Source organism: Anomaloglossus baeobatrachus, chromosome 1 (genome assembly GCF_048569485.1).
Source record: "Anomaloglossus baeobatrachus isolate aAnoBae1 chromosome 1, aAnoBae1.hap1, whole genome shotgun sequence".
In the NCBI taxonomy this organism is placed as follows: Eukaryota; Metazoa; Chordata; class Amphibia; order Anura; family Aromobatidae; genus Anomaloglossus; species Anomaloglossus baeobatrachus.
Genome location: NC_134353.1, coordinates 737,504,380 through 737,528,164, shown reverse-complemented (window position 1 = coordinate 737,528,164; position 23,785 = coordinate 737,504,380). Strand labels below are relative to the sequence as shown.

The window sequence follows — 23,785 nt, the reverse complement described above, 5'->3', positions numbered from 1 at the left end:
GGATTTCCTGTGAACGGGTTTGTGTCATTATCCATGAACATTTGGACATGAGGAAGCGATCTGCACAGTGGGTCCACAAATATTTGACAACAGATCAGAGAAGCATGCGAGTGAAAATTTCCCGGTCCATTTGTCAGTTTCCAGACTGATAAGAACTTCCTGGATCGACTGGTCACTATGGATGAGACCTGGATTTATTTGCATGACCCTGAAAACAAGGAGCAGTCAAAAGAGTGGAGGCACAGGGGTTCTCCTCGTCCAAAAAGGTTCAGGGTGCAAAAATCAGCCACTAAGGTGATTACGTCTATGTTCTGGGATAAAGAGGGCTTGCTGCTGGTGGACTACCTTCAAAAGAGTTCCAGCATCAATGCAAGGTATTACATTGAACTCTTAAAAGGCAGGTCTGATGGCCAAATGGTGCGGAAAGCTGTCCAAAGAAATTTTGTTCCAGCAAGACAACGCCTCTGTTCACACTGCACAAGTGACCATGGAAAAACTGGCAGAGCTAGGCTTCCAGCTGGTTGACCACCCACCTTATTCACCAGGTCTAGCTCCCTCAAACTATCATCTGTTTCTACCTGAAGAAACACCACCAGGGTGCCAAATTTCACACCATTTCTGATGCCATTGCTGCTAAGTGTGTTGACATCAGTGGAGAGTATGTGGAATAGATGTTACGTTTCATCATCCTCTCTCGTTTCTTTCTGTGTAAAGCCAAATACTTGTCAACAGCTCTTCTTATGTAAAGGTGCTTCCATGTTTATTAAAGGGAATCTGTCAGCAGGATTTTGCTACCTTATCTGACAGCAGCATGATCCAACAATGTATCACTTAGATTACTGGGTTCAGCAGTTTTTTAATTTAGCAATGCAGAAAAGATGAAAAAACTGCCCATACCCACACCAGGCTATGTACATAGTCTATAGTTAGTGAGCTGCTAATCACAGAAGGGGGCATGCCAGTCTACCTGACCTAATTTGCAAGGATAATCTCCTGAAGCTAAAACAAACATTGCAGTTTAACAACTGTACAGACCTTGATAAGAGCAGCATTGCTGAAACCTTGTGTTAACCCCTACAACATGCGGTCTTCAGATTACATAGCAAAAACCTGGTGACAGATTCCCTTTAAATCTTTATCGGTCTTTCAATCCATTTTACTGTTTTAGTCCTCATTCAGATGTCCATGTGACACGTACAGTATGTGTTATATCCATTTCTTTCATGGATACAGTAAGTACCCATTATAATCTATGGTGCTATTCACAGGTCTGTGTTTTACACAGACCATGTATCCGTATAAAATACATGGAGACATGTCAGTTTTTTTTTTCCATCAGCACAGATGACAAGTGCAAATACAAGTCTATGGGTCAGTGATAAACACATACAGCACATGGACGGTATCCCAGTGCTATACATTTACAACACTAAAAAAGGATAGGAGAAGCTGTAATTTATATATCCATCCGTGAAAAAAAACGAAATGACACGCTGATGGTAAAATAGGACACATGGACCGTACACTGCTGCAAAACACTGACACCGGTACCCTTTTCTTAAGTACGTGTTTAATTATGGACATGTGAATGAGTGCTTAGAGAAATCCATAATTTAAACTGTATGCTAATTAGTTCTAAGTGCACTGGGTGGGCGCTGCACTTACAGCTCTTATTCCTCTTTGCTTTTTTCCTGCCTGACCTAGGTACAGGACAAGGCAGCGGGTGTGAAAAAGGGAGAGAGGAGGAGGGCTGTAAGTGCAGCGCCCACCCAAAACTCACTAACATATAATTACAACTATGGATTTCCCTGAAACTGCAAAACAGATTAGTACAAGAAAGGTAGGGATTTAGTCATCATAACAGCGTCTTTACATACAGTACATGCCATTAGTTTGGGACATAAAATCCTGATGACAGGCTCGCTTTAAAAAGGGAAAATATGCCTTGGTTTATTGCCAATTGTCACTGCTAAGGCTGTTGGCATATATTGTTAGCATCCCGGGGGTTGTCTAAAGCGGGCTTTACACGCTACGACATCGCTAATGCGGAGTCGTTGGGGTCACGGAATTCGTGACGCACATCCGGCCGCATTAGCGATGCCGTTGCGTGTGACATCGATTAGCGATTTTGCATCGTTGCAAAACAGTGAAAAAATCGCTAATCGGCGACACGGGGGTCCATTCCCAATTATCGTTACTTCAGCAGTAACGAGGTTGTTCCTCGTTCCTGCGGCATCACACATCGCTGCGTGTGACGCCGCAGGAGCGAGGAAGCTCTCCCTACCTGCCTCCCGGCCGCTATGCGGAAGGAAGGAGGTGGGCGGGATGTTACGTCCCGCTCATCTCCGCCCCTCCGCTGCGATTGGGCGGCGGTTCAGTGACGTCGCTGTGACGCCGCACGGACCGCCCCCTTAGAAAGGAGGCGGTTCGCCGGTCACAGCGACGTCGCCGGACAGGTAAGTATGTGTGACGGCTCTGGGCGATGTTGTGCGGCACGGGCAGCGATATGCCCGTGTCGCGCAACAGATGGGGGCGGGTACGCACACTAGCGATATCGGGACCGATATCGCAGTGTGTAAAGTAGCCTTTAGTGATCAGTCATATGACCACTAAGACAACAGTACCAATACCACCACTAGGACCAATAGTAGTCCTACAGCTGCCTTTATTCAAAGCATGGGGCTCATAGGCTGCAAATTAAAGAAAAGATTAAATTATGTAGATCCTTGACATTCAATAGACGCTATAGCACGGGATATAGCGTCCATTCTTATTTCCCCATTCTTTTGTGATATTAAAAATATAACCTTTATTCGATACATAAAGCCCGAAGACATAACCTTGCATTACAGATTCTCTTGGAGAATCTTGGCAGGGGATTGAAGTGAAACGCTACATGCACACAATGAAGTAATGCTCTCAGAAGGCTTTCCGTTACAACAAAGGCGTTTTTTTTCTTAAATCCCATCACCCTGTTCATAGATGTGGTTTCTTCTAAACCGTCTTTTGCGGGTTGCCAAGAACAGGAAACCCAAATATAAGAAAAAAATATACAAAAACTGCAAATGAAAGAAAAAACAAAAAGAAGCAACACTTCCCCCTCCCTGAGACGATATCTAAGCAGCAGATCATTGGCTTGTGATCATTCGTGTGAGGCAGACCTGCTCACTTGCTAAACCAGCGTGTCTGACCACAGAAAGCTCATATCTGCTCTATAAGAGCACAGCATTTCACTTACACAGAGCTAGATCCGTCCTAAGGCTATGTGCGCACTAGAAAATGGACTTTTCTGAAGAAAAATCCGCACCCTCTGGCAGAATACCGCACCTGCGTTTTTGCCACTTTTTTTTCCGCAGGTTGGTCCCTGCAGTTTTTTACCATTATCTATGGCAAAAAACGGAGCTACCTGCAGAAAAGTAGTGACATGCTCATTCATTTTGCTGCAGAAATTCTGCAGCAAAGCCTGTGGTGGAGAAAAAAAAAAAAAAAAAACGCAGTGTGCGCACACCATTTCTTTTTACCATAGGTTTAACTTGGGAATGACTGCAGAAAGGTTATGAACATTTTCTGCAGCAATTCATGCAGCACAACCGCGGCAAAAACCGCAGCGTGTGCACAGGGCCTTAAGGCTGCAAATACACATACGAATTGGGATCACTTTCTCTACCTACGCCACGCAAGTGATTACAAAAGGGGGAAGAACTATGGTGCCATCAGACATACGAATTGTAACATGGGCAATCCTCCAACATATACATTGGTTCCAAAGAAACCCAAACTGTACTTATGTTACCACACTGAAGGTCACAAGTCTACCATGGTGGACGTCACACTTAACATGTTAAATGGGATTTTAGACTTGGATCCTACTCAATTTGCATATTATATTATATACTATATTATATTATATACACACTCTAGCTGTAGTACCCGAGCCTTGCCAGGGATAGTAACTAACTATCTCGAGTGTGGCGGGCCGTCTCGGTGCGTGAGGGCCGTCTCGGTGCGTGAGGGCCGTCTCTTTTCCTGTCTGTGTCTATCAGTCTCCTCACCGACATCTTATTACCTCACACATTGGCTTCTTCGGCCGGGGCCACACTGGGCACTAGTGCGATTCTCGCATGACACTCGGCTCGCGCTGGCAGCACAGCAGGAGCCGAGTGTCATGCTAGTATCCATGCGACTGAGGTCCGACCGTGCGTGCAAACCTCAGCTGCAGGGGGCGGGCCGGCTCTGAGGGGGGCAGGCCAGTACTGCGGAGAGGCGGGACGGGACGGAGGAGGGGAGGGAAGGATTTCTCTCCCTCTCTCCTCCGTAGCCGGCTATTGCGATTCTTGCTCTGCGCGCGCGGTACACCGGTGTACCGTGAGCGCAGTGCGATTTTTCTCTCGCCCCATTCACTTGAATGGGGCGAGAGAAAGAGTCTCGCATTACAATTGCAGCATGCTGTGATTGTTTTCTCAGTCCGATTAGGACTGAGAAAATAATCGCTCATTGGTGCTGACACACAGGCACTCCACTCGCACCGATTTTCTCACCGTGTGGCTTAGGGTATGTGCGCACGTTGCTTTTTACCTGCTTTTTTGCTGCTTTTTCTTCTGCGCTGTTTAATGCCAAAATGGATGTGTTCTTCTATTCAAGCAAAGTCTATGGGAATTTGGGTTTCTTGTTCACACTATGTTGTTCAAAATGCTGCCTTTTTGTGGCAGAACTTTGGTCAAAAACTCAGCTTTGTAGTGCAAAACCCAAATGGCAAAAACAATTGACATGTTGCTTCTTTGAAAAGCTGAGTTTTTGACCAAAGTTCTGCCACAAAAAGGCAGCATTTTGAACAACATAGTGTGAACAAGAAACCCAAATTCCCATAGACTTTGCTTGAATAGAAGAACACATCCATTTTGGCATTAAACAGCGCAGAAGAAAAAGCAGCAAAAAAGCAGGTAAAAAGCAACGTGCGCACATACCCTAAGGCCTTATACTAAACAGTTTATTTTGTTCCTATAGCAACCACTGACAGTGGCTATTAATAGCCTGTACCTCCCACCTCCATTCAGATTAATGGAGGCTGGATTTTGGAGACTAACTGTAAAGCACGGGGGTACAATTTTCCCGTCCAGTCTATGACGTTCCCTGAGTCACATGAGGAGCCTGGGCAAAATTTCGTGATTGTAAATGCAACGGTGCGGATTCCTTTAGCGGACATACAAACACACACACACACGTATATCTACTGTATATTACATACTGTATTACACATTTACAATGTATTACAGTTTGTGTTCTAAAGTTGTATCCAATAAATATATTTTATGTTCTATCCAAATATCTTGATTATTGGATCATAAAAATGATTAAATGTCTGATGTTCACATACACACGTTCATGTATTACAATACATTTTTCACCTAACTATAAGCAATATATGTGGGAGTCGGAGTCGGTGCAAGAGAAATTGAGGAGTCGGAGTCGAAGATTTGGTTTACCGACTCCACACTCCACAGCCCCGATTACAACAATGTCAAGCAGCAATTGGGGACAACAAAGCTACAGACCGGCAGAGGATAAAAGTGACTCTCCAGTGACCGGCAGGGCTGTGGAGTCGGTAAGCCAAACCTTCGACTCCGACTCAGACTCCGACTCCTCAAATTCTCTTGCACCGACTCCGACTCCGGCTCCGACTCCGACTCCGGCTCCGACTCCGACTCCTACATATATTGCTTATAGTTAGGTGAAAAATTTATTGTAGTACATGAATATGTGTATGTGAACATCAGACATTTAATAATTTTTATGATACAATAATCAAGATATTTGGATAGAACATAAAATATATTTATTGGAATACAACTTTAGAACACAAAAAACTGTAATAAATTGTAAATATGTAATACACTATGTAATATACAGTAGATTACATATATATCTTGTGTGTGTGTATATACACTGTATATATATATATTATATATATTACATATTTACAATTTATTAGTTTTTTTGTGTTCTAAAGTTGTATTCCAATAAATATTTTATGTTCTATCCAAATATCTTGATTATTGTATCATAAAAACAATTAAATGTCTGATGTTCACATTGTACTACAATAAATTTTTCACTTAAATATAAGCATTATACTAAATGTTGTTATTTAGTAAAATATTCAGCACATTCTGCATTGCACTCCTGTCCCCAATTTATTATATATTTTAGGAGTCGGAGTCGGTGCATTTTATACCGACTCCGACTCCGACTCCGACTCCACCAAAATGAGCTCCGACTCCGACTCCGACTCCGACTCCACGACTCCGACTCCGACTCCACAGCCCTGGTGACCGGGATGACGTCATCTTATTCAAATGTCACTCAGCAACCACAGGCTGACATGAAGTGACCTACAAAAGGAATGGCAAATGGCAGCTGGGGTGAAGTGCACGGCAAGAACAGTTTGCAACAGGCTCCTAGAGGCAGGGCTCAAGTCATGTAAAGCTAGAAAAAAGCCTTTCATCAATGAGAAGCAAAAGGAGAGCCAGGCTGAAGTTTTCCAAAGACCATAAAGATTTGACCATAGGGAAGTGGAGTAAGGTTAACTTCTCTGATGAGTCTAATTTTCAGCTTTGCCCAACACCTAGTCGTCTAATGGGTAGACAGACCTGGAGAGGCGTACAAGCCACAGTGTCTTGCACCCATGATGATCTGGGGATGCTTCAGCAAGGCTGAAATTGGGCAGATTACATTTTGCGAAGGACGTATGAATCAAAGACACATACACGGTTATCCTGGAAAAACAGTTGCTTCCTTCTGCTCAGGCATTGTTCATCAACTCTGAGGGCTGTTTTTTTACAGCAGGACAATGCACCATGCCACACAGCTAGGTCAATCAATGTGTGGACGAAGGACCACCACATCAAATTCCTGTCATGGCCAGCCCAATCTTCAGACCTGAACCCCATTGAAAACCTCTGGGATGTAATAAAGAGGAAGATGGATAATCACAAGCCATCAAACAAAGAAGAACTGCTTAAATTTTTGCGCCAGGACTGGCATGAGGTCACCGAAAAGCAGTGTGAAAGACTGATGGAAAAGCATGCAAAGGCACATGAAAGCTGTGATTAAAAATCATGGTAATTCTATAAAAAAATATTGTTTTCGGAACTCTTCCCGAGTTAAAACATTAGTATTGTTTCTAAAGGATTATGAACTTGTTTTCTTTGCATTATTTGAGGTCTGAAAGCAATGCATATTTTTGTTATTTTGACCATTTCTTATTTTCAGAAAATAAAATACAATATGTATTGCTTGGAAATTCAGAGACATGTTGTCAGTAGTTTATAGAATAAAAGAACAATTTACATTTTACTCAAAAATATACCTGTAAAGAGAAAAATCAGAAGAACGGACAATCTGGCAGTGGTATATATATTATACACAAACACACACCTGTAATGTACGTTGACAGTAACATAGGTATATTGGAACACATTGCATACAGGTCTTAAGACAAAACTAGAAAAGGTTCCTCCCATCCAATTCTTTACCCACTACGCCTAACATATTATATAAGAAAGGGATGTACAGTATAATCACAGACTTAAATGCAGTTTTTGTCCCATTGGCCAAGTGAAGTTAGGTACCAAAAGTGGGCATCAACTATTTTACATAATAAAGACACACCCTACACCAGGGGTCTCAAACACGCGGGCCGCGGGCCGCATGCGGCCCGTGAGGCTGCTTAGTTCGGCCCCCAGGCCCGTGTCCCTGTTCACTATCGCGGCCGGTGCAGGGGCCGCAGCCACTGTCTGCACTTTGTTAGATGAGTGTTTTGCCGGCGCTGCGTTCTCAGAGGCAAGGACTGTGCGCGCGCAGCGCCGGCAAAACAACCATCTGATCTGACATAAATTGCTGCCAGGGGCTGCGGCCCCTGCACCGGCCGCGATAGTCACCGGGGCACGGCCTGCAGACAGCAAGAAGCAGAGGTGAGGAGCCGAGGGAACGCGGGACAGGTGAGAAGAATGGTGTTTTTTTTATTTTTTGTGTATGTGAAGGATGGCACATTAACCCCTTAGAGACCTATGACGTACTGGGTACATCATGGCTCCCTGGTACTTAAGGATCCATGACATACCCAGTACGTCATGGTGAAATCGCAGCCCCGGTGGCTGCGATCGCTGTTTGCATTGCAAATAGCAAATACCTTAGATTTGGGGAGGAGGGGACCTCAGGAGGGGTGATGTCTCCTCCCCGGACCTATGGAGGCTGTGATTGGCTGTGCGGCGTTCGTCAGCCAATCACAGCCACTGTAATGTTTCAGCCATTGAAAATGGCTGTAACATTGAAATCTAGCCCTGATCAGTGCAGCTGTAGCATCGATCATTGGCTGGAGCTGGGTGACCTCTGTTTCAGCCGCCCCCAGCTCTGATTGGAGAGACCGGCCTTGTGACCGATCTGTCCAATCACTGTGGATCTGGGGCCAGAGACCGCCCCCTCAGCTTCACTCAGGAATCTGTGGGTGGAAGCCGAGAGCGATCGGCAAATTATCATCTTTCACCCGCCGCCACTGCCCCCCCCCCATTACTACAGGATGGGGACATTACTATAGAATAGGGACAAGGCGGGCACATGACTATAGGATGGGGACAAGGCGGGCACATGACTATAGCATGGGGACAAGGTGGGCACATGACTATAGCATGGGGACAAGGTGGGCACATGTCTATAGGATGGGGACAAGGTGGGCACATGTCTATAGGATGGGGACAAGGTGGGCACATGTCTATAGGATGGGGACAAGGTGGGCACATGTCTATAGGATGGGGACAAGGTGGGCACATGTCTATAGGATGGGGACAAGGTGGGCACATGTCTATAGGACGGGGACAAGGTGGGCACATTACTATAGGACGGGGACAAGGTGGGCACATTACTATAGGACGGGGACAAGGTGGGCACATTACTATAGAACAGGGACATGGTGGGCACATTACTATAGAACAGGGACATGGTGGGCACATGACTATAGAATAGGGACAAGGTGGGCACATGACTATAGGATGGGGACATTACTAAAAGATGGGGACATTACAAGGATGGGCATAATACTATTGGATGGGGACATTCCTATAGAATAGGGACAAGGTGGGCACATTACTATAGGATAGGGAACATCACTAAAAGATGTTGGCCAAAATTTCTATATAGTAATAATTGTAACACTATTAGTTACAAGAAAGGGATAAAATGTAAAAAAAAAAAAAAAAAAATAAAAAAGGCATGACTTTTTTTTTTTAACATCAAATTTTTTTTTTTTAGATTTAACCAAAGAATGTGCACATTTGTTATAATAAACAAGTGAAAAATGTTGAAAATCAGTCATCCAAAAGGTGTGTAAAAAAATATATATGGCACCAATAAAAATGTCACTTTGTCCTGCAAAAAATGCGGCCCTCCAAATTATTTTTTTCCTCTGTGCGGCCCATACACCCAGCCGAGTTTGAGACCCCTGCCCTACACCTTATAATAAAATCAGCGGATATCAGCTGACAGTCTAATTTGTATGGGGGCTTTTTGGGAAAAAAAAAAGAAGGATCCGGCCTACTGAATTTCAGGGCATTCATTTGGTAGATGATTCTTATAGTGGCTCTTATAGATAATGCAGTAGTGCTCAAGCAACTGTTTTGGTGTATAGTGGTGTCAGGGAAACAGCAATGTACTGTATATAGGAACCTTAAAGTAGTAAAAAATAAGTTCAGATTTTGCTGACTCTTTAAAAGAATCTCCATTATAATAATTATTAGAGAGGAACAAAGATCTCTTTAAAGCTGTGTCCTCGTCTCCTACCATAGGAAATAAACTTTATCTTAAATAAACAAAATCAAACAAAAACTGGAAAGACATCAAAGGGATCTATCTAGAGTAAAATTGACAAGGCGAGATAAGACACATGTAATGTATCCAGCAAGAGGTCTGTATAGTACAGAGACCTTAAGGTGGTTTCACACACAGCGACGACGACAACGACGTCGCTGCTACGTCACCATTTTCTGTGACGTTGCAGCGACGTCCCGTCTCTGTCGCTGTGTGTGACATCCAGCAACGAGCTGGCCCCTGCTGTGAGGTCGTTGCTCGTTGCTGAATGTCCTGCTTCATTTTTTCGTCGTCGCTCTCCCGCTGTGAAGCACATATAGCTGTGTTTGACAGCGAGAGAGCGACGAAATGAAGCGAGCAGGGAGCAGGAGCCGGCGTCTGGCAGCTGCGGAAAGCTGTAACCACTGTAAACATCGGGTAACCAAGGGAAGACCTTTCCCTGGTTACCCGATATTTACCTTCGTTACCAGCCTCCGCCGCTCTTGCTGCTAGTGCCGGCTCCTGCTCTGTGCACATGTAGCTGCAGTACGCATTGGGTAATTAACCCTATGTGTACTGTAGCTAGGAGAGCAAGGAGCCAGCGCTAAGCAGTGTGCGCGGCTTCCTGCTCTCTGCACTGTGACATGTAGCTGCAGTACACATCGGGTAATTAACCCTATGTGTACTGTAGCTAGGATAGCAAGGAGCCAGCGCTAAGCAGTGTGCGCGGCTTCCTGCTCTCTGCACTGTGACATGTAGCTGCAGTACACATCGGGTTAATTAACCCGATGTGTACTGTAGCTAGGAGAGCAAGGAGCCAGCACTAAGCAGTGTGCGCGGCTTCCTGCTCTCTGCACTGTGACATGTAGCTGCAGTACACATCGGGTAATTAACCCTATGTGTACTGTAGCTAGGATAGCAAGGAGCCAGCGCTAAGCAGTGTGCGCGGCTTCCTGCTCTCTGCACTGTGACATGTAGCTGCAGTACACATCGGGTTAATTAACCCGATGTGTACTGTAGCTAGGAGAGCAAGGAGCCAGCGCTAAGCAGTGTGCGCGGCTTCCTGCTCTCTGCACTGTGACATGTAGCTGCAGTACACATCGGGTTAATTAACCCGATGTGTACTGTAGCTAGGAGAGCAAGGAGCCAGCGCTAAGCAGTGTGCGCGGCTCCCTGCTCTCTGCACATGTAGCGACGTTATGATCGCTGCTGCGTCGCTGTGTTTGACAGCTAAGCAGCGATCATAACAGCGACTTACAAGGTCGCTGTTACGTCACAGAAAATGGTGACGTAACAGCGATGTCGTTGTCGCTATGTGTGACACCAGCTTTAGTCTACACTTTGCCGCCCACATCACGGCTTTTTTTAACGTTATAGGAAAGAGCAACACACTGTTGTTTCCTATTCAGTGTGGTAACGCAAAATAATTGTATACTTCATGGTGTAATTGTGGTAGTGCAAAACAAAATGTATACTTGCCAATGTATGCGTATTTTTCGGACCATAAGACGCACTTTTTCCCCCCGAAATGTTGGGGATAAGTAGGGGCTGCGTCTTATGGTCTGAATATAGGGCTGCGACCGGGAATGAGGGTGCTGCGGTGGAGCGGGCCATCGGGGGCACAAGCAGGCTGTAGCAGCCTGCCGTGACCATGTGGGCCCGCTCATTACATATGCACTCCCATCATCCCGCCCATCATCTCTCAGCGCTGAAGCCAGTGCTGACAGGTGGGCGGAATGATGGGTGGGGGGGTGCGCATATTCAACAGCCGGCCGTGATCACTCCTGGCAACTACAGCCTGGAGTGATCATGTGTGGCTGTATTCACTGCCCCCCGCACATCATCATCAGCGCGGGGGGCAGTGAATAAGTACGGTACACTCACCAGTCACCGTTCCCCCTGCAGCACCGCGATCTCCTCCTGTCTGCCGGCCAGCCGATCTGTGTAGTGAGTGGTGAGCACAGAGATGACGTCATCCCTGTGCGCGCTCTCCACATACATCAGCCGGCAGACAGGAGGACATCGCGATGCTGCAGGGGAACGGCTCCACACAGGTCAGCGCCAGGGGCAGTGAATCAGTACTCACCCGTCACCGTTGCCCTGCAGCACCACGTTCTCCTCCTGTCTGCTGGCCAGATGATCTGTGTAGCGAGGGGTGAGCACAGCGATGACGTCATCACTGTATGCACCGCTAGTCACGCAGGTCAGCTGACCGGCAGACAGCAGGACGAGCGATGCTGCATGGAAGAGTGATGGCTCCACACAGATCAGCGGCGCTACTGCCGCCACAGACCGGAGGGGGAGCGATGCTGCACGGAGCGAGGAAAGGTGAGAATAAACGTTTATTTCTTTGTGTGATACAGGATACATGCCATATAGCAGGATGGGGCCATATAGCTGGATGGATGGGGGTATATAGCAGGATGGATGGGGGTATATAGCAGGACGGATGGGGGTATATAGCAGGATGGATGGGGGTATATAGCAGGATAGATAGGGGAATATAGCAGGATAGATGGGGGTATATAGCAGGATAGATGGGGGTATATAGCAGGATAAGGGCATATAGCAGGATGGTAGTATATAGCAGGATGGGGGTATATAGCAGGATAAGGGCATATACCAGGATGGCAGTATATATCAAGATGGGAAGCATATAGCAGGATGGATGTATATAGCAGGATGCCAGTATATAGCAGGATAAGGGTATATACCAGGATGGGGTACATATACAAGGCAGGAAGATCATTACCAGGATGGGGTACCTTAGCAGAGAATTTGGGGACATTACCCCCATAACAGTGTAAGCAGCAGATCCTCGCCCCATAACAGTGTGTCATGACCACAGTTTTTGCTTAAAATTTTAATTTTCCTATTTTCCTCCTCTAAAACCAGGGTGCGTCTTATAGTCCGAAAAATACGGTAAAGGGCCGTGGAATCAAGGCTATACAAGTGAAGAAATATTATTACTTCATAGCGTAATTGTGGAAGTGCAAAATACATGTATACTTCATGGTGTAATTTTTTTTTTTTAACCTACTCGGACAATGGCATACAGGGACCCTCCCAGTGAATACTTTCAATACATACACAGGAGAAGGATGTGAACAGAAATTCTCGGTTGCAAAAGTCACTTCAGATTGAGAAAATAACAAACAAACAGAATTCACTCAGTTTATGTGAACACGTTGAGTACTTGCAGCAGAAATTTTTTCTCCACCAAAAGCCCGGAATATTAGTAGGAAAAACCCTGTGGAAAATACACACAAGCTTTTTTGCCGATTCATTTGAATGATTGAAAGTCACTGCAAAAATTAAGACAGAACTGACATACTGCAGATTTAGAAAAACGCTTTGGTTCAAATCTGCAAGGAAAAAATAAGCACTGTGTGAATGGGATTTCAGAAATAATTTACTTTTCTGGTACTGGAAAGTGCAGCATGTTTTACCCTTGACAAATCAGAGGGAAAAACACAACATGTGAACAAGGCCTAAATGGTCATCTTTTATGTTATTTCTTAAAAGAGGTTATCTTGTTTCAATAGTTAGTGTGGTGCCAAAATGATAAGTTGATCACTGATGATTAAGTCCCATCACCTGCGGATGGGACTCTGTGTGATCATGATGTTTGGTTCTCCCACAGAGTCACCACTGGGATCATTAAGCATCACTTGGCATGCATTAAAGGCAATAATCCATTGTTCCCGGTTATCCATACACATACATACATACATACATATAGAGATAGATAGAGAGACTCTTTGGGACAATTCTGCACAGAACTCCTCAGATCTGTCATAATTCCTCCTTCTTGAGTGACTGGGGGACAGTTCAGCCATCCAGTAGTAGGCAGGGGCAGCTGAGCTGTCAGTATGGTGACAGACAATTCAGCCATCCCAGGGCTGGGGCATGCGAGGTTTCCCCCATGTGTCTCCTGTTTAGGTTAGTATCACACATCCGGCTTTTCGCCGGTTTGCCGGATTCGACGCACGCCAGTAGTCTGTATACAGTACACTGGCAGCGCAACAAGGGCCGGTCACATGCTGTCATGTGACTGGAGCTGGAGCATGTGACCCGGAAGTTGGAGCTGATATTGTATTGTATACACTGTACTGGCGTGCGCCGAATCAGGCAAAGCAGCGAAAAGTCGGATGTGTGAAACCGGCCTTAGACAGATTACCCTTCCTATTTAGCTGCCTCTCTGCCTTCAATTACTGCCAGTTGTAGCTTCTGCTCTGTGGTGTCTGCATACCTTTGGTTCCTATGCTCAGTATATGAACGATTGAACCTGACCTTGGACCTTTCTTCTGACTATTCGTTTGCTTCGCACCTATGCTTTGATCTGCTCCTTTCCTAGAATTCGGACCTTGGCCTGTGACCTGACTGCCTTTTGTCTTACCCCATTGTTTACTACTAGTCTTCTTGGCATTTGATCTCTTACCTCTAGACTACCCTCCCTCACGGTTAGCCTGTGAGTAGTGACTAGCATCACAGTATCTCCTCTATAAACACAAAATTCCCCAATTGGTTATGGATAAAAAAAAAAATAAATAATTGATCCGGAAAACCATTTTAAATAAGAGTTTTAAACAAATGTCTTACCGTATGTGCACGGGATAACTGGATTGGGTAGGATAAAGCATGTGGAGTGTATCGGGCCTCGGCAGCCCTCCTGCTTTGTGTAGCTGGCTGGGCAGAACCAGACATAGTGAGCCAGCGGACGTTAACTATTTTCTTATTAAAGGTACAGGAGACCAGAGAGGATCATGGGATGACTTTGGTTGAATCACTGCATATCTGAAAAATAAAGAACAATACAAAAGCAATTGTTAAACATGTGTCTGTGAAGTATCCAACCAATGTTACTAACATTCAGAACGTATTGTTATGAGTGTAAGTATCCGCTTCCTCCTAGATACAAGAAATAGAAAAGCAGAAAACGGCACTGGTTAGTCAGTTTTCTACAACATGTGGTCGGCAGATCATGGTGAGAGTTGAAGTTTCAGAATAGTCGGACAGCCACACATTTCTGCACGATTTTGTCCACAATTTGCAGAGAAGAATTTGTCATTGCCCGATAAAAGGAAAATGTAACAATCACACAGAAGATGCTCAGCACTGCACATATTTTCATACACAGAAAAAAAAAAATACAAATACATACCGCAAAACATCCAGGCACAACAACTGTATATTTACTAGTCACCCGTGACCCACATAGCCTCTAGGTGTTAAGTCATGCGAACGCTCAGCCTCTCCTCCCAGATAAACACTCAGGTGGAGCCTGCAGACTTCCTCATGTGTCATGTATCTGCACCTCAGTGCTCCCCAGACATGTGCAGCACTGTACACTTGTCATCGCTTCCGTCCTGTGAGCAGCTTACATGTGCCCTCATGTCAGATCAGAAGCTGGGGTGTGAAACCAACGTGGGGGAGGGGGAAGGTTTTTTCCTTGAACCGCAGATCAGGAGATGCACATAACTGTTGTTTTATCTACAGCTAACAAATACTGCCACTAGACTAAGCAACAGTTTGCTTTCTTAATCACTGTGCGCTTTCCTCTGGAACTCCAATGTTCACTCTGATTCAGGCAGACTTAGGCTATGTGCGCACTGGGAAAAGGAATTTTCTCAAGAAAATTCCGCAGACATTGAAAGATTTCCGCACCCGCGGTAAAAATCCGCAAAAAAAAACCGCACAGAAATCCGCATGCGTTTTTTTGCGTTTTGCTGCGGATTTGGTGCGGATTTTCCGCAGGTTGATCCATGCGGTTTGTACTGATGAAAATCAATACAGCTATGTGAAATCACGCAGCTAGGTGCGGAAAAGAATTGACATGCAATTGTTTTTGCTGCGGGAATCCCGCAGCAAAATATGCAGCTGTCAAATTCCGCCTAGTGCGCACAGGATTTTTTTTGCCCATAGGTTTTGCTGGTGATTCACTGCACAGATGTTATGAACATTTTCTGCAGCGAAACATGCAGCAAATCCGCGAAAAATCCGGTAAGTGCGCACATAGCCTTAGGCTGCTTTCACATCAGCGTTTTTTTTGCCGGACAGCAAAAAAAGCGAAACGCATGAGACCCGGATCCTTACAAATGCGTTGTCATTTCAATGCATTTGCAATGGAATTGCGGCAATATGCGGTCACTTGCGGTTGCGTGCGGCACACACTGGATCCGGTGTTTTGCGGTATTTTATCTTTTTTTTAAAAGCACTACTTGTAGCGTTTTTGACCTCCGACAAAATACTGCATCTCACCGAATCCTTCATATTGCAGCGGTACCTGCAATGCTTTTCAATGAGCCGGATCCTGGTCTATCGGAAGTCGCCGCATTCTGGTAGGCAGGATCCTGTTTTCGATACGGAGCATGCCCAGAAAGCAGTTTCTCCCCCGTGCTTTCAAGCGGAGCTACATCAGTTGAAGAAAGAAGACCAGGATCGTAGAGGGGTGAGAGGGAGTAATAAACATGGATTCTCTAAGTGTGTCTGTGTATTTATTACTAATAAAGTGTCTATTTATTTCTAATAAAATATTTTTTTCTCTGTGTGAGGTCTGTTTTTAACCCTTTATTGGAGATTCTTAATGGCTGGGTCAAACGGGGCCTGACATTAAGAATCTCTGGCTTTATATCAATTGGTAAAACAAAGCTGGTATTAACCCCTTATTACCCAGCGTGCCACCCGGCACCAGGGCCACTGGGGGAGTTTGCTACAGCGCCAGAAGATGGTGTTTCTATGAAAGCGCTATTTCCTGGGGTGGCTGCGGACTGCAATTTTCAGCGGGGGGCCAGAAAGCTTGGGCTACCCTGCGCTGAAGATTACAATCCCCAGCTGCCTAGTTGTACCTGGCTGGACACAAAATATGGGCGAAGCCCATGTCATTTTTTTTTTTTTTTTTTCTTTTAAAATCAATTTCCTAAATTTCATGAAATATAAAAAAAAGGGCTGTCCCAATATTTTTGGTTTCCAGCCGGGTACAAATAGGCAGTTGGGGGTTGGGGGCAGCCCATATCTGCCTGCTGTGCCTGGATAGCATACAAAAGATATGGCTAAGCCCACATTCCTCCCCACCCCCCCACCCCCATTTTTGGTCAAAAAAAAAAAGGGCTTCCCTGGATCTTCCATTGCCAGCGAAGGCAACACCAAGCAGTGGGGGTTGCCAGTAGCTGCTTGGGTTACCCTTAGCAATAGAAAATGCAGCAGGAGCCCATGCTTTTTTTTTTTTTTTTTTTTTTTTTTACCCCTAAGCCTGTTTGGGTTTTTTTTATTTTTTAATAAAAAAAAAACAAAAAAAACCATTTAGACATTGGCTTTGCCCATTGAGCTTTTTACTGCTCACTCATCCCTACTCCTAACCATACAGCCAGAAGAACAAGTAATCAGATCAGCTGACTCCAGTGTCGGCCGATTACTTGTTCGGTGTCCCCCTGCATAAATTGTGGCTGCGTCCGCTGAGTTCGGTCGGCACTGGTGTCAGCTTTTCTTAACTCAGCTGTTCTCACTCACAGCCTGCACACGCTGAGATAGATGCAGGGGACACAGAACAAGTTATCGTCAGACGCTGGAGTCAACTGATCTGAACTCAGCTGAACTCCAGACCACACAGCCCACACATGGTCACACATGATCGGCAGCAGCCAGTGACTGCTGTTAACCTGTATCCATCGTAGCGTGTGCGGGCTGTGAGATCAGGAGTCTGCTGACTCCCGATCAGCTGACTCCAGTGCCGGCCGATAAATTGTGTCCCGCTGCAGAAGGATCTGGTAAAATAACAATTGCGGTTGCACATGCAATCCACAGGATCCGGTCATATGCGTTTTGCGTTTTGTTGCCGACCGGCAAAAAAATGCTGATGTGAAAGCAGCCTTAAAGAGATACCAGCACACCTCCTAACTATGGAAGAACAGAAAAAGGGGCAAATTGTGTGACACACAGTGCGCTGCGGCAAATTTTGACCACACTCTTAGCCACACCTTTTTGACATCTCCTTCTGCCAGGATAGAAAGAAATGGCAGAGGGGAGGTGGGGGCAGTGAAATGCCCGAAATTGCAGGGCTTAGACCCAAATCCAGGAATGTCAAGGATGATTGGGAGAAGAGATGAGCGGATTGACGCATGGAACTCTGGTTCAGAGTCCAAGTCAGTCGGACGGGAGGCAGTGAATCTCTAACCTTCCAGCATCCCCTCTGTCTTTGGATATTCCAGGACTGGTGCAACGTCATCTGTGTGTAGTGTTCCTTTTCTAGTTGGGACCGGTGGATTTAATTTTTTGTTCATCCATTTATAGTCGTCGCAGCCAGAACTCTGTCATCTTTATGTAGCTACACTATATGACATGCTGTTTGTTTTTTTTTTTTTTTTTTAATCTCTGTAAGACTTCTACAGAATTGATCGGTGGAATTAGGCCTAAGCCACACGGCAAGAAAATCTGTGCGAGTGGAGTGCGATTGAAAAAAAAAAATATCGCATTCCACTCAGACCAATTTTAGCCAAGGTCCCAGCACCCATGAGCGATTATTTTCTCAGCCCTAATCAATCAAACAAGTCTCGTGGTGCATCACCCGGCCCGGACACACACTCACTGGACAGGAGCGTCTCAGCTGCATAGAGATGCATGTAACTGGCCCACTCATGTGAGGAGAGTGTGAGTCCATGCCAGGTGATGCAACGTGAGACTCGCAAGTGAGACACCGGCCTAATGGGCAGTGTACAGTACAGGGTACAGTAGGGTCCTCATACGGTGTTTTTGGAGGGCACTGTGGAGGAATTTACCCTGGGGGTATTGTACATTGTTTGTGTGGCACTTTTGTTGGTATCACACTTTATGGGTGCAATGAAAGGGGATTTTAGGAGCTTCAGTAGGAGGTAAATTTCTTTGTAAAGGCTGCAAAAAAGTTAAGAGACATACTCTTGTGACCCAAGTGAAAACTATTATTGGGGTTTTTATGGGGGCCAAATTAGAACTTCTGTTATAAGGCCCCATGATTTCTATGTACACTCATGATAGTGTCTGTGTCCTTGCTTTAGCAAAAAAAATAGTCAGAGAAAATAGCCCAGTGTTTAGTGGCAGGGTGCCAGCACTAGCAGGCCAAGCTATTCTTAATCTTTACCAACCTCCCCTCCTTCCTCTCTCGATTCTACTTTGTATTAAAAGCCCTCTGTGTTTTGCAATTAAATAAGACCGTTCACCTAATGTATCATGTTAACCTGGACTCAAGATATAACGCTGGCTTCAGAGCAAAATAAAACATTTTTATTTATTTTGCTTCTCCATAGAGTATGTGGCCCATAATTAATTAATTTTGTCAAGTCCAAATGCATGTTATAAGATAGTTATAATACAAGGAGAATAAGTAAATGCACCTAGTGAAAACTACCACTAATAAGCAAGCGAAAAAGAACATGTCACCACCATAGCTTAGAGCAGATTTCTCAGACAGCTCTGCTCTCCTGGTCTAACCTCCTGCATGAGGCAGTATGGGGGGGGGGGGAAGTGCAGCTGAGTCTAGCTGTGTCACATTACAAACCCTTCTATTAGCTTAGCTCCTTTAATAGCACTGTCAGCTCTGCTGCACTACCCCTCCTCCCACAATGCCTGTCCAGAGATGAGCTCAGACACCATTGTAGGTACTGACACATCTTGTAATTACTCTTCAGTGAGATCAGAGCTGTCATTATCTCTCCCACAGAAGTACTCAAATACAAGGTTACACCTGCGCGAGATATGACAGCCCTGATCTCACTGAAGAGTTATTACAAGTTGATCACAGCAGATGCAAGTGTAGGTACTAAAGAGAAACAAAGAACTATTAAAAAGGAATTTAGAAATAGTTTATTGGCACAATAATTTAAATAAAAATAGTTTTCGGTGCGTCACTGTAAGGCTATGTGCGCACGTTGCGTACTAGCCTTGCAGAAATTTCTGCAGCGATCTGAAGAGCACACGTGCGCTTCAAATCGCTGCAGAAAATGTCCGTAGAAAAAAAAAAAAAAAGCTGATTCCATGCGCTCTGCCTGCAGCTCCTGCCATAGACAGAGCAGGAGCTGCCGGCAAAGCGCACGGAAGAAGTGACATGTCACTTCTTGAACGCAGTGCTTCGGGCAGCAGCCGAAGCGCTGCGCTCTAAGACGCCACGCATAGACTGTGCAGGGGACGCAGGACGCATTCAGTTACGCTGCGCTACAAAGCGCAGCGTAACTGCATGTATTTATGCAACGTGCGCACATAGCCTAAGGGACACTGTTAACCTGGTTACAAATATACAAACTCACAATAGCATGAATTGTAAGGAAAAGGAATGAAAAATGAGATTGATAATAGTAGTAATCATGACCATGCAGAGACTAGGGCTTACTTGGCTACATACATGTCATACATATCACTTATTATTCCCTTAATGCAATACTGCTGATGAGATCAGAACAGGATTAGCAAGCGGCTATCTTCTAATGATAAAGTCCTATGATCTGCACAATGCTGAAATATGAAAACTCCACTATAACAATATACCAGGTTCTAATAAACTAGATTTGTAAATGACTCTTCAATAGTTCTCTTCTTTGCAAGATACACATCTAATGTTTCTCTGTTTTATTATGTTCTTGAGAAGAGCAATAGATTATAAACTTTTTATTGAAGACACCATTAGGATATGTGCGCACAGGTGAGTTTTTGACGCAGAAATTTTCTGCACCAAAATCTGCACCATATGGCAGAAAAGTGCACCAAAAAACACATGCGTTTTTGGAGGTTTTTTTGTGTGAAATCAATGGTTGAAAGGACTACAAAATGCAGGAAGAAAAAAACAAAAAACAAAAAAAACCCCCAAAAAAACGCACCAACAATTGTTTTCAGTGGTGAAAAAAGCAGCAAAAATACTTAAGAAACTAACATGCTGCTTTGAGAGTGTGAGTGATCATAGGTTTTGCTGGTACTTCAAAAACCCTGCAGCTTTTTATTTGCATAAAACCAATGAAAATATGTGAACATCAACTTTAATGACAATGCTCTCCATCAATGGAAATCTTCAAGCAGAAACTGGATAAACATATGGAATGATTTAGGAAAGCCTGCACTCGCAGGGGATTATTATTATTTATAATTATTATAGCGCCATTTATTCCATGGCGCTTTACAAGTGAAAGAGGGTATACGTACAACAATCAATAACAGTACAAAACAGACTGGAATAGGAGGAGAGAGGACCCTGCCCGCGAGGGCTCACAGTCTACAGGGAATGGGTGATGGTACAGCAGGTGAGGACAGAGCTGGTTGCACAGTGGTCTACTGGACTGAGGGTTATTGTAGGTTGTAGGCTTGTTGGAAGAGGTGGGTCTTGAGGGTCCTCTTGAAGTTTTCCACGGTAGGAGAGAGTCTGATGGCCCGACGGCCCTGGATGACCCTTCCAACGCTACCATTCTATGATTCTATGACAAGTGTAGGTACTGACAACCCTGGATACGAATTGTAGGGGGAGGGGCAGTACAGCAGAAGTGACCATGTATTTAACATGCATGTCTAACTAATCTGAGCCTGTATGTCTATGGAGGGGTCAATGCTCATCTTCTGCTTATGCACCAATTTACCGTAACTAAAAATTATCTGACCCAAACATCTGTATGTGGAGACAGGGGACGTCTATGAAAGGGGATGAAATGTAATTTCTGTATATAAAATATTTATATATGTTCGTACGTGCGAGCATGTGTACATATTACCTCTACCCATGGATTAATCATCCACCATAATTACTACAATGGTGCTAGGTGTTTGCCTCTCATTCTTATCTACTGTAAAATACATGATGTCCTGCATTATATTCTGGTTTCTATCGCTTCTATCCCCAGTTTGCTAGTATTGTGATACCTGTGGGAAGAGGGCACCTGAATTAGTTAAACATGTTCCGGGTAAAATCCCATTTGGCTCTCACTTAATATAATCATGCTGGACTCTTACTGTAAACAAGATGAGATTGGATCCTCTCCTGAAAGGTCCTTCACCAAAGCCTCTATCATATAGGACCCGTAGAAGCCCTAGTTAGCATGAAACAGCCGTCTGAAGACCCACTGCACCCTCCCATGTACCTGTAGCCAGACTTTGTATTTATTTAGGCTTCATATTAAAAAAATATGACAGTTTTAATGTAGGTGCGAGTCCCCTCATTCTTATCTGATGAACTCTCAGAACATTAAATACCACCGGTGTAATACTGTATAGGGCCCAGTAATAGCACCAAACTGCTTTGGTCCATCAAGTTATGGACTCCATATTACGTAAAAGTTATCCATGTACTATATCAGCTATTGTTGCACGTCTGTAAGCTTTGGAAGTCTAACTCTGATTCTATTCAACAGCTCTTCATATTGGATTCCAGGAACTCTCCACTCTTGTCAGAAATGCTTTGACCCAGTCATTTATTTTTGGTCAAAATTACTAAACAAGATAGCACCGTACTATTTTGTCTGGCGAAACAGAAGACAACATATTAGAAATTCCTACAGTCAATGGGGTCCATAGGACACAATGAATTTTCACCATGAGACTGATTAAACACGGCTGTCATTTTTTGTTGATTTACACCTCTGAAGTAGGTAGAACAAAAATCAAGAACGCAGTTTTTAGCGGTCCCAGCCTTTGTCCAAATCGCTCAGATCTTTACTGTTGCTTATTTTTCCTGCTTCCAACACATGAACCTCAGGAATTGCTTAGTTCCTGCCTTTTAAATTCCATCCCCTGACATGTGCCATGGTCATGAGATACAGAAATAAGGAAAAGTTTGGGCACCCATATTAATGTTAACCTTTTTTCTTTATAAAAATTTGGGTTTTTGCAACAGCTATTTCAGTTTCATATATCTAATAACTGATGGACTGAGTCATATTTCTGGATTGAAATGAGGTTTATTGTACCAACAGAAAACGTGCAATCCATATTTAAACAAAATTTGACCGGCGCAAAAGTATGGGCACCTCAACATAAAAGTGACATTAATATTTTGTAGATCCTTCTTTTGCAAAAATCACAGCCTCTAGTCGCTTCCTGTAGCTTTTAATGAGTTCCTGGATCCTGGATGAAGGTATATTTGACCATTCCGGTTTACAAAACAATTCCAGTTCAGTTAAGTTTGATGGTTGCCGAGCATGGACAGCCCGCTTCAAATCATCCCACAGATTTTCAATGATATTCAGGTCTGGGGACTGGGATGGCCACTCCAGAACATTGTACTTGTTCCTCTGCATGAATGCCTGAGTAGATTTGGAGCGGTGTTTTGGATCATTGTCTTGCTGAAATATCCATCCCCTGCGTAACTTCAACTTCGTCACTGATTCTTGCACATTATTGTCAAGAATCTGCTGATACTGAGTTGAATCCATGCGACCCTCAACTTTAACAAGATTCCCGGTGCCGGCATTGGCCACACAGCCCCAAAGCATGATGGAACCTCCACCAAATTTTACTGTGGGTAGCTAGTGCTTTTCTTGGAATGCCGTGTTTTTTTTGCCTCCATGCATAACGCCTTTTTGTATGACCAAATAACTCAATCTTTGTTTCATCAGTCCACAGGAGCTTCTTCCAAAATGTAACTTACTTGTCCAAATGTGCTTTTGCATACCTCAGGCGACTCTGTTTGTGGCGTGCTAGCAGAAACTGCTTCTTTCGTATCACTCTCCCATACAGCTTCTCCTTGTGCAACTTGCACTGTATGTATTGTATGTATTGTTGACCGATGCACATTGACACCATCTGCAGCAAGATGAAGCTGCAGGTCTTTGGAGGTGGTCTGTGGATTGTCCTTGACTGTTCTCACCATTCTTCTTCTCTGCTTTTCTGATATTTTTCTTGGCCTGCCACTTCTGGGCTTAACAAGAACTGTACCTGTGTTCTTCCATTTCCTTACTATGTTCCTCACAGTGGAAACTGACAGTTGTTCAGGGGAAGGATACAA

The 23,785-nt window shown here is 44.4% G+C and overlaps 1 protein-coding gene across 16 annotated transcripts in view; it reads right to left on the bottom strand.

The window, feature by feature from the left end:
- Positions 1-23,785, bottom strand: part of NCOR2 (nuclear receptor corepressor 2) — a 601,679-nt gene that overhangs the window by 425,819 nt on the left and 152,075 nt on the right. For all 16 annotated transcript variants that reach the window (XM_075322517.1, XM_075322568.1, XM_075322586.1 and 13 more), the window contains exon 2: positions 14,440-14,634. In XM_075322517.1, coding sequence (XP_075178632.1) covers positions 14,440-14,544 — 105 coding nt within the window. In that variant the 5' untranslated portion in view covers positions 14,545-14,634. The remainder of the gene's footprint in view (positions 1-14,439; positions 14,635-23,785) is intronic.